This window comes from Periplaneta americana, chromosome 8, assembly GCF_040183065.1.
Source record: "Periplaneta americana isolate PAMFEO1 chromosome 8, P.americana_PAMFEO1_priV1, whole genome shotgun sequence".
Classification (NCBI taxonomy): Eukaryota; Metazoa; Arthropoda; class Insecta; order Blattodea; family Blattidae; genus Periplaneta; species Periplaneta americana.
Genome location: NC_091124.1, coordinates 163,283,045 through 163,295,684, shown reverse-complemented (window position 1 = coordinate 163,295,684; position 12,640 = coordinate 163,283,045). Strand labels below are relative to the sequence as shown.

General features: G+C 34.6%; 1 protein-coding gene across 26 annotated transcripts in view; it reads left to right on the top strand.

Annotated features, from left to right (window-relative positions):
- cac (calcium voltage-gated channel subunit cacophony) overlaps positions 1–12,640 on the top strand; it is a 1,051,854-nt gene that overhangs the window by 1,004,905 nt on the left and 34,309 nt on the right. For all 26 annotated transcript variants that reach the window (XM_069834011.1, XM_069834005.1, XM_069834017.1 and 23 more), the window contains one exon: positions 10,544–10,707. In XM_069834011.1, the coding sequence (XP_069690112.1) occupies positions 10,544–10,707 (164 nt within the window). The remainder of the gene's footprint in view (positions 1–10,543; positions 10,708–12,640) is intronic.

The window sequence follows — 12,640 nt, the reverse complement described above, 5'->3', positions numbered from 1 at the left end:
CGTGCTTTACCTGTTCGTATTCGCTTTGGTTGATTTTGTATTTATAAATTTTATTATTATTTCACTCTTCAGAAGCCCTGATGTATCTAGAATCAACCCTCCATTCGATTTTATAGCATATTTTAGACTCTTAAACAAAATACAGCAAATTTAAATGGTTTAATTATGTGTTACCTGATGAACTGTGGCTTTGACGAGACGAGCATGTGCAGCGGTATGTATCTGGAACTTAGAAAATGTCGGCGGCCCATTTTTTTTTGCCATTAAGTGTACATTGCCATGATCCATAAAAACTTCAGCTTTTTGACATAATAAGTAATACCTAACATACCTGCTCGACATTGGTACTTTGTTTTTTCTCTCTCCTCCCACTCTCTCTCTCTCTCTCTCTCTCTCTCTCTCTCTCTCTCTCTCTCTGTCCCCCTTCACTCCTCTCTTTTTCTCGTTGGCACTGATGGCAAGCTCATTAACCTTAATGTAAAACTTATTACAGCAATTTCTTAAAATATCCTTAGAAATAAATTATGTACTGTACCAGTAACCTCTGATTGAAGTTCTAACTGATATGTACATCTATTATCAGGCAGTACATCTCACTTGACGATGTGTGTCAGAGGAAAAACAATTGTTTGTATGGATCTTAAGTCTGATTAATGAAATATGTTACTAGTCAGCAATATATGCAGTGGAAGAGGAAAGAAACTGGCCACTCTACCTCATTATCTCCTGGCTTGGTTGCCTATGAGTGATACTTTATTGGTGTCACTTATGAGGTTCAAACCTGCCTTCGGACAGTTACCTAAACAACCATACCAGTACCATAAAAGCTGGTGACACCGATCAAAATTTGTAAATATTTAAACTTTTTTTGTTAATAGTGATGGCAAATGGATTATAAGATTCTTAATTGTAATGAAGTTACGTAAATATTTTCGTCGTCCAGTATGAACAATGGTTTCAAGCAACAGTAGTCTGATTGGTGTCAGCTGCAATCACTCATTTATTTTCCATTGAAAGTTGTTTTAAGTTTCTAATGTGGGTGAATGCAATTACAGTTTTAAGGTTTTAAAGAAAGATTTTGATAAATCAAGTACAAAGTTAGTTTTAAAATATGAATTGCACATTAATCCAAGACATCATTAGACCTAATATATAAAATTACCTAGTAATACATACTGGCTGCAAATTAAGTTACGTACTCAGTCTCGTTGATAATGTCATCTGTGTTCCTGAATGTTTTCCTCTTTGTTAGGTTTCATTTTCTACTTTGTGAACTGCCGGTACCTGTATATCACTTTTTTCCACTTCTTGGGAAAATGAAGTGTGTATAAACCTTCAGTTTCCTTTTTCCTTAGAAAATTAACTTTATATAAATCCCTAACAACTTTTGTCTCTATTCTACCAATGAAATATCTATTCCTATTCTTCATTGAAAATCTTAGTATAACAAATTCTTCTTCCCATAGTTTTTCACTTTCTTCTTTACTTTTCTCGTTTTCTTTTCTTGCTGCTTCATCATCACTATAATGATCAGAATCATAATCTTTCTCTTGCTGTACTTCATCTAGCCTACAGTGATCTCAACTGCTGTTCAAGATCTCCCACGACCACTCCCTTACCTGGCGCCAAATTCAAACGAGTCTTAGAGTTGCTCTTGATGTTTCTGTATTCTTACTTTCTTTCTCTATACGAACCTTCTTTAAGTGATCCTTAAGTGGATTGTATTTGTTAACATTCCATGGTGTTCATACATTGCTTCACAGCTAGAATATGGAACAAGTCAAAAAACTTAATACTGTAATACTACTATAAAGTCTTAATTTATAGTTACAGTGTAGTTGAAATATATACAGAAGAGGTTTACAATATAGTCTACTAGTACAACACAAAGTTTTAGTATCAATTTCATGAAGCATTGTTGAATGTTATGAAGTCACCTACAGAATAGAAGGCGTGAGAAATTAGGTACTTTAATTTGGCCCTAAATATGTTATGTTTTGAGTTTCATTTTTTATATCCATAGGGAGGCATGATAGACTTGCCGATGGAGTATGAAAGTCATTTTTGTGACGCGTGTTTATGCTATGAACTGTTGAATTAGTTAAAAAGTTTTCACGATTACATACGAGGAAGATTATTAATGAAAAAATATTCTGACAAGCCATGGGCATTATTTGTAGTTTTTTTTTAAATAGTCCTACACAATCCCCTAGATTTGGCACCTACTATTATTCTAATTACTGTTTTTGTAGTAGGAATATACTGTTACTACCTATGAAAATTCCCCAGAATATCATTCCAAAACTCATTACCGAATGGAAGTATGCAAAGTGTATTGTTTTTAAAGTATTGATATTTACTATCTTTTGCATAAGATCTAATAGCAAAACATGCTGAATTTAGTTTGGGGATAATCTCATTAATATGATTTTTTCAATTTAACACATTATCGATTTTTAATCCAAGTAATTTGGTTGTTGTTGTGTCTATTAGGGACCTATTGTTAATTATTGCGCTTGTAATTTGCGAGGTTGAATTTGGACAGGATTTAAAGTGAATTATGTTAGTTTTGTTACAATTTAATACAGTATTAATTTATTGACTGAGAACCAGTCACATATTTTGAGGAGAATTTCCTCTGTTGAAGATTGGAGTGTGTTGAAGTTACTGGCTGTAATTACTATACTTGTGTCATCTGCAAATAATATGGGATGACCTACATCTTTTATTAGTGGGGGGGGGGGATTATTTATGAACACTAGAAAAAGTAGGGGATCTAATATTGATCCTTGAGGAATTCCATTATTAATAGTTCTGCAGTGCCTGGGAAAAGTGACATAAGTCAGTTTCCTCAAACCTTTTTTGATAATTTATTGACAACTTACACTGGTTTATGTCGATTTGATTTTTTTTCTGTATGAATTATTGTAATAGGAGAAATACTTATGTCTCTTTTTCCAAGCGAGCAGATGTTCCATAAGTTGTCAATAAATTATCAAAAAAGGTTTGTGGAAACTGACTTGTGTCACTTTTCCCAGGCACTGCAGATTTCATAGTTGTATTGATTTCGACTTTCTGTTTCCTATCTATGAGATATGAGTGAAACCATTGGTGTGCAATGCCTTTAATTCCATAATAATCTAATTTGTCTAGTAGCATTTTATGATTTATACAGTCAAATACTTTGGATAAATCATAGAAAATCCCACCAACTTGTAATTTTTTATTAACTGCTGCCAGAATTTTTTCAGTTAAACTAAATGTTGCATTTTCCGTGCCTTTATTTTTTCTGAAGCCAAACTGTTCTGGGACTAAAATTTTGTATCTTTCTAGATCAGGGGTGATCAACCTTATGAATACTGCAGGCCAATATTTAAAAAAAATGCTCTTTTCGAGGGCCGCAGAATCATCTAATAATAAATAATTTACATAAATGTCTTACTATAGTAATTAATAATACAAGTCTGTTCAATTATTTCTTTTAATTTCAAGTTTGAAACTTCACTATCGGGCCCCAGCAAACATAGTGACAGGCCGCGGGTGTTCACCGCTGTTCTAGATGATGATAGAATCTTTTATATGGTACATTACTTTTTCATAGATTTTGGAGAAGGCTGTGACAGGGGAAAGAATGAGCTCATTCCTTTTTTGGGGAACTGTACATAGTATTGTCACCTGTCCTGGATTCCTAACGAGAGAATCTGGCAACCTTGTCCATCACTGCTGCTGGGCCTGTCAACAATACTTGGCTTGGCTTTTCAAAGACTGGACCCGGTGGCATGCTTTGGCCCATTGTGCACCCTATATATGCGATGATTGTTACAGAATGCTTAAAGAAATTTAATCTTTATTTATAGCTTTGAAGGATTGTTGATGTTGTTTAGTCAACTGTCCAAAGACAGATCTGAACCTCACAAGCGATACCAAGAAGGCACCAGTTATGAGGCAACTAGGCCAGGAGATAATGGGTAGGGTGACCAGTTCCTTTCCCCCTCCATTGCATACATCGCCGACTAGCTACATATACACTAGTCAGAGTTCAGATGCATACAAACGATTGTTCTTCCTCTGACACATATTGTCAAGTGAGATGTACTGCCTGATAATAGATATACATATCAGCCAGAACCTCAATTAGAAAATCTTTGAAGGATATTAGTTTAAAATTAACTTAAAGCCTTTAAAAAATATTAATTACTAGTGTACATAAAACTAAATCTAGTATGGCAATTGATGATAAAATTACTTCAGATGGAATAATTTTATTATTATGAAATTTGATATTTCATTTTGGTTTAATATATAAAATTATTAAACTTGCATAACAAATTCGGAGATAATAGTATAAGTCTGACAGGTAGACCAGTCGGCATTCGTGAATCCGATGCTCACAGGTGAACCATCTTGTCTCAGCTCCTGATAGAGTTAGAACCAGCGTATTCGCAAATGATAGCCCAATAAGCTCCAGGGCCCAGAGCCCCAAGCCCTTCCCGAATCAGCATCGTGAAAGCAATGCTGATAGGTGGGCCATCCTGTCTCAGTCTCTACTAGAGCCAGATCCCATCCACAGATGAGTAACCTCACAAGTCCCAGAGGCCTGGCGCCCCAAGCCCTTCCTATATCAGCACAGGAAACCCATATTACTCTCAACCTATTTTTACTATTGCAGATGATAGATGAAATGAGGGAAAGTGGAGAGTGTTGGTGGAATGGTAAAGGTAAATGAGAGTACCCCCAGAAAATCCCTTTGCAACGTCTGATTTTTCCACCACAAATTCCATCACGACCTGGCCAGGGATCGAACCTAGGCCGCCTGGATGGAAGACCAGCCCGCTAGCACTTGAGTCACAGCCACAGCTCTGTCAACGATACTAGGTCTGACAAGAATTCTTGTACAAGTCTGACACGATAAAAGTTGTCATTACTGTATATTGACATATCATCAGTTTCCACATCCGTTTTCTCCACTTCTTTGGTCTGTTTTTTTTTTCTTTTTCAGCATGAATCTCTTGAACATTTTTTAATATTTTGTGCAGATTTATTCCTCTTATTAGGCGAACCCCGTTTCATTAAGTCTTTAAATAAAATTACTCCCTTTTGGGATAAACTTCAGTTTACGGTTTCTTTCCTTCCTTCTCCCCTAACCCAAAATTCCTACATTGTGCACACAAAATTAATTGTTGGCAATGAAAAGATCTTTTCGTAACCATTATGATGCAATTCTGTAGTGCTCGGGAAAAGAGGCACAAGTCAAAAATGTTAATTTTACAGGAGAAGGAAAAAAACTGTCTTCACACTGGTTTATGTCGATTTGATTTTCTACTGTATGAATTAATGTAATGGGAGAAATACTTATGTCTCTTTTCCCAAGTGAGCAGATGTTCTGTAAGTTGTCAATAAATTAATAAAAAAATGTTTGTGGAAACTGATTTATGCCACTTTTCCCAAGCATTGCAGAATTTATCTTAAAAGACTAAGAGGCCTGATTTGTCTAACAATTAATTTTTGTGCACAATGTAGGAATTGTGGAGGTAGAGGAGAAGGAAGGAAACCATAAATGTAAGTTTATCTAATATTTTCACTTCTCTGTCTAATGGTAATTAACATAATTTATTTCTAAGCGTATTTTAAGAAATTGCTGTAATAAGTTATACATTAAGGTTAATATGCTTGCCACCAGTGCCGACGAGAAGAGAGAAGAGGAAGAGAGGTGAGAGGAGTGAAGGGGGACAGAGAGATGTTCTTGGGTGACTTTTGGCATTCGTTTGTTAAAATGTTATTTTTTTGCATAGCTAAAATAAATTCATAAGCTAAAATTACAGATTTCATTAAATTTGTACATTGATCATTTGTTATGCATTTACAAAGGAAATATAAATGAGCTCATGTCGAAGCTTTCCCTCAAACTGCACACACACATTTCCTCAGCAACTGTAGATAAATATAAAAAATTAACTGTCCATATTATTTGTAAAGGTATGGAAATTTATTTGGAATGTTGCATTAGAAAGCAATGGTGGGTACTAAGGAGAGAGTAGGTGAGTTGCCATCCTCCGTGAATGTCTGTTGTCATGTGATAAGCGAGATAACTTCATGCAGTCAACATTCTTTGCCTGGAGGGGGTCTCAATGTTTTGATGATCTTTCATTCAAGCTTTAATTTCGCAGCTTCTTTTTCTATCTGCTTTACAGATCTAACCATGTGCGCAGTTTGAGGAGAGCTTTCGACATGAGCTCATCGGCAGTTCCTTTCTTAGTAAAATTTCAGTACATAAAAACAATTGTTTCTAAATGTTTAACTTTCTGTGAACAAATGTTGAAAAAGCAGGATATGAGTTGGGTTCATATATACAGTGTGGAAGAGGACAAATGCACCAACATTTAAGACATGATTCTACATGTTAAATACGAGGGGGATCCAGGAAATAACGACCGTTTTGTTGTAATAATTAAAAAATATATATATTTATTTGAAAAAACAAAGTCTGTTACATAACTGAAGCTTCCTTTACTTCTCTACATAATCACCATCTACATTTAAACATTTGTCGTATCTGTTCACTAGCTTTAGAATTCCCGTGTTATACTCCTCTGCCGCCAGTTCATTAAGCCAGATGTTCACTGTCTTCTTCAACTCTTCATCACTTCCAAAACGCGTACCACCCAGAAAGTCTTTCAGCTTAGTGAAAAGGCGAAAATCGCTAGGAGCAAGGTCTGGACTATAGGGCGGATGATCAAAGATTTCCCAACCGAATTGATCCAGCAATTCTCGAGTTGAATCAGCAGTGTGCGGGCGGGCGTTGTTGTGAAGAAGCACAACTCCTCTTGAAAGCATTCCTCGCCTCTTGTTTTGGATGGCTCGCCGTAGTTTTTGTAAAGTCTCACAATAACGATTTGCATTGATCGTAGTGCCTTTTGGCATGAAATCCAGCAAAAGAACACCTTTGCGATCCCAAAAGACAGTAGCCATGACTTTTTGTGTTGAGAGAGTCTGTTTGAATTTTCTCGGTTTCTTGGGTGATGAGGGATGATGCCACTGACGTGATTGGCGCTTGGTCTCTGGGGTGTTGTGAGACACCCAGGTCTCATCACCAGTCACAGTTTGATCAAGAAAGGCGTCTCCATCTGTGTGATATCGCATCAAGAATGTCAATGCTGAGGCCATTCTCTGAGTTTTGTGTTGGTCACTCAGTTGCCGTGGAACCCATCGTGCACAGATTTTGTGGTAGCCAAGATGTTGCGACACAATTTCACCAAGCAAAGAATGAGAAATGTCAGGAAAGGTAATATGCAATTCGTCGAGTGATGTGCGCCTGTCTTGCAAGATTCTGTCGTTCACTTTAGTCTTCAGGTCTTCTGTGATGAGTGATGGGCGTCCGGGTCGAGTTTCATCGTGGACATTTGTTCGCCCATTGTTGAACATTTCGCACCATTTTCTCACATTTCTTTCATTCATTACAGTATCACCATACACTTCTTTCAATTGCCGGTAAATTTCTGCAGGTTTCAAATGTCGGGCATTCAAAAATCGAATCACACTCCTCACCTCACAGTCGGCGGGATTATCAATCACGTCGTTCATTTTGAAGTAACACAAAATGCACAATGGCGACTTGTTGCAACCAGTACTCACAACATTATGAGAACACATGTTAAGGAAGCCAGTTGACCTTCAAACAAGGAAGGGGAGTCATCTGCGCGGCGGGTATGCACGAACGGTCGTTATTTCCTGGATCACCCTTGTATAACAAAACTTTTATTACACTTTTCCTTAGATGGAGCACTGTTAAGCAGGAAAAAAAATAGTCTTTGCCCAGTGTTTGTAATGCTCTATTGCGGTAACAGTCCGAGAGAAATGGCTGATTGCTATACAAGCAGATAGATAAAAATAATCTGAATAGTTAATGTTTTGAGTCTATTTTTGCAAATCAAACCGTTTAGCCATGAATCTAAATTAAATAATTGCGAAACTCGTTAAAATAAATCTTGCAAAGCAGCACACTGTCTTGTACCTGTGACAGTACAGTAGAGGGGGAATGTGTGCTTGAAGCTGTTCATAAAGTCATTCAAAAATTAAGTATTGAGAAGATTTTTTTTTGCCTAGATTAACATTAACTTTGATTTCCAGTTTCCACGTTTTGTTTTCAATTTGATACATCATTTAAACAAGAAACATTTACGTTAATTTAACCTTTTTCAGTCTAAATTTGCATGTAAATAATACCATGTGCTGTAATTTATTTTCAGAAAAATTATTACAATTTATTTATAATATTACAAGATGTGTATTTCCATTTAAAATTGCAACCACTAAGCCATAAGCGAATTATCTCATTTCCTTCCTACTCTAAAGACGAATGCTAGGAGTTGCTTTTCTTTACATTACTACGGGTCTACATCGTCTTTAACTATTCACTGTGCCCGCCACAATGCAGGTCTCACTTGGTAGAGTTATTGCAGTAGCCGTGATTTTGCCAAATGTTTCATAGAAACATAATGATTTCCTCTAAAACAGTGAATGTTAGACAAAAACTTATTTAGGTTTTTCAAATGTCTCCTAAAGATCTATTACCAGTTTCATTTCAGTGCAATGGTTACCTTCGACCATGTATGTTTTTTAAAAATACGGGACACTTTTGGTTTGAATAACCAACCAAATTTTATTGCTTTTATTATTTACGAACATCAGCAAAGGGAAAAGAGTATACATTAAGCTTAATTATAGGGTACCGGTATAGCAATGTTAAAACTCAACTTCAAACAATACTGAATCATTGATCTCTCCCTGTGATATACTTCTCACATGAATGTATTTTCTCAAGTAAAGAATGATTATGTTGTACCAAGTTATTAAATTCTACACAGTCCTTATTAAATTGTTTAAAACACTTTAACAATGAACATAGCTTTTAGAGTTTCGACAGATAACCCATTATTTTCGTTTGTCCATAAGGAATTCATCCAGGAAAACAGTCTCTCAGTACTGACATAGTTATTACTACATCTGCTAGTGGCACTGTTCTCTCAACATGACAGTATTGCCAATTGGTAAAACATTTTTTATCAACGAGAGCTAACGATTTTTTGTTAATTATATGTTTTAAGTTTGAGAATAAAAATGTTAAACACAAATCCACAAAATACGGGACAATTCTGCATCCTGAAGTTTATCGGGATGCTGAGACACAATAATAATAATAATAATAATAATATGGGACACGATCCCGTAATATATGGAACATATATAAACCTTAGATATAAGAAAAAAAATAGAGTGGAATAGACTTTTAGCATGATCCCTGAATTGAATGAATGAACAATTACCAAAACTGCTCACAAGATTTAACTATTCATAAATAAGAAACAGAATTATTGAAATTAATCAGGTGTTAAAATTCAAGTCTAGCAGGTTAAGTAATAAACAAAATCTTTTAAATTTATTTGTTGCAGAAGTGAAGTCAGTTACTAGTGGGTAATCACCAATATTGTATAAATTGTGCAATTATCATTATTCATGTATCCATTTTGAATCTTGCGTACACCACTTTTAACACTTGAATATAATTAATTGATGAACTAGTGGACTTACTCAGGTCAATGGTACACAGATTACTCAACCTACCCATGAACCAACAACACTACAATGAAGAAGTGAACACAATCAAATACATAGCACAAGAAAACGGATACAATCCAAACATAATAGACAACATCATAAGGAAGACAAAACAAAAACTTAACAAACACAAAAATACACAAAACACAACACAAACACAAGAACACAAGAAATACATCACACTAACATATGAAAACAAAAGCACACATAAGATCACATCTTCATTCAGAAAACAGAAATACAACATAACATACAGAACAGAAAACACATTACAAAGACATCTCAACACACAAAAAACACAAACAAATAAATACGACCACACAGGTGTTTACAAACTCAAATGTAATAGTTGCGACAAGTTCTACATAGGACAGACAGGCAGATCATTCCAAACACGCTACAAAGAACATATTAAAGCTATAACCAGAGGACACAATACATCTACATACGCCGATCACATAACCAATACTAACCATACAGACAATAACATAAATACGGACATGGAAATCCTACACACACAACCCAAGAACCAAAAACTCAACACACTAGAACAATACGAAATATACAAACACACTAAAACACACCCCGATCAAATCCTCAACACACAGATCAATTTCAGTACACACACACTATTCGACTCCACATTCCAACACCTTCCAACAATAAAACACGCCCTCCTAACAGGCAGAGAAGTTGGAGATGACGCCGTGATCTAGTAGGCTCTGATGATGGTGCGTGAAACACTGAAACAGCCGTAAGCCTGACAAATATTACATATTTAACACGAGTAAGTCCACTAGTTCATCAATTAATTATATTCATGTATGATAGAGTATATGGATGACAAATAACATCTTTGAAATGATTAAGACGTTACAGACTTCATGATAGTTTATAAAACATTGGTGTTTCATTTTCTTTTTCACAGTAGGCGAGGGCGATCACCAACACCAATCAGAAGAAGTCCAGGTGGTGGCCAACATCAAGACATGCGTTTGATCGACACTGTGTCCAATGTCGTGGAGATCGTGAAGCATGAGCATGGTCATGGTCATGGTCACGGGCATGGGCACAACAGGAGGCGGATCATAGGTAAGCACTGTTATTACTGAAACACAATTATTTCCCCAGAGGAATGGGAAATCTTTCTTTCTCATGAGTCCAACATAACCATACTTATGAAAATATAATTACTAATTATACTAAGCAAGTGTAAGCCTAAGAATAGAAAAGTGATATAAGGTGATAACACTGAATAGAATATTGGGACTCAGGATGATTTATTAGCAGAAAAGTTATTATCAATCTGCTCTGTTACGAAATACCGTATACAGGATAAGATAATATGGACAAATCAGAATAGTGATACAGTCGAACTTCGATTATCATTGTTCTTAATCATCACAATTTCCACTAAGCACCATTCTCTACTTCCTACCATTTCTATTAATTATTTATTTTTTCTGAATCACATACCAGTAAATTCCTGCTAAATGACTAATTAATTGTCGGATGATCTCGGACATTAGGCCTACTAATAATGAACCCAAGTGTTTTGTATTATTTTATTAGCAATAGGTCTAAGATTTTGAAGTCCTAGAAATTAACAAAAAATGCCTACAGTAACGAATTTACGAAAATTTCTTCAAAATTTCCAAAGGAAATAAAGACTTTGAAAAATCATCTTGTCATGAATTTGCTAGCAGTTTTAATTAGTTCATACCCGTACTGTAATTTGCATTATTTTCAATTCTGGGAAAAGGTCAATAAATAAATGTTATACAAAAGAATTCCGTGCCTTTCGATTTTTGCTGGTTGCTCGCACTATAATGTTCAATAGATTTATCGTTTTTAGGAGTGCAACAATGCCATATTAAATGGGCCTAGTTTGTTAATTTTGTTACGAAAGTAATAAAAACATTTAAACTGTAAATCCTATATGAAATTAAGATACAGACATTATGTTATAATTATGCTGTAGTTAACAGTAATGGATCCCAATGCAATACGGTAATCTATCAAATAGAGACTGGACATTAAAATATTTATATTGAGTTCATATAAAAAAAAGTCAACTAGTAAACGAATTTAGGAAAATAGAAATTGTCACATAAAATACAATACAATGCAGATTTGCCCTGTGTATAAAAAAATCCATGAAAATAACTAAAATAAATATCTAAAAGAGCAAAAAATGCTGGATATAAATTATTAAATTATCTTTGTTTAGTTATCGCAGTTTTCAGAATGGAATTTATGATAAACGAAGTTCTACTCTATTTCCTATAATAATTATTTATATAGTTACAAATAAAAATTAATTTTTACTGTTTCTAAATACTGGAAAATAATTAAGTGAATGAAATTTTATTATGTGTATATAGTATTTATTTACTTAAATTTTCCCGAATTGTTCCATTAAGAGTGGAATACTAACAAAATAGACACAATAATAATTTTTAACAGTCTTCACCACAATTAGGGTTCAGATGGTTTTCTTTGTTCTTATGCTTCTTTGTTATTTTTACGAATGAAAGTGTTCTCAACTGCTTAAAAATAAAAATGTACAAGAGATAAACAAAAAATAATTTAAAGATGAATTAGAAGATGTTGACACATTGTACACACATTCATAATAATAAAAAGTGAATCATGCTACTTCTGGAAAAGTAGTTAAGGTACCATATTTTGTGAACACTTAACTGATCGTGCAAAAGAAAGTAACTGAGAGGTACCATATTTTGTAAAAACTTAGCTGAGCTGAAAGAAAGTAACTAAACTATAACATATCAGAGCTGAAGAGCAATACATTTCTGTCATTAGTATATGGGAAGAAAGCATTTCCCATCACCTTTATAAAGAAATAATATCTTAGTATCAGTAACTTGCTTGTACAATTATTGCATACAGTGAAACTTGAATTTCTTATATGAAGTTGGTTCTTAATTGGTTCTATATAATGTAGATAATTTGCTGCAAACTTTAAAATTGTAGATTGTGATCAGGCAATTAAAAAAGTTTAATA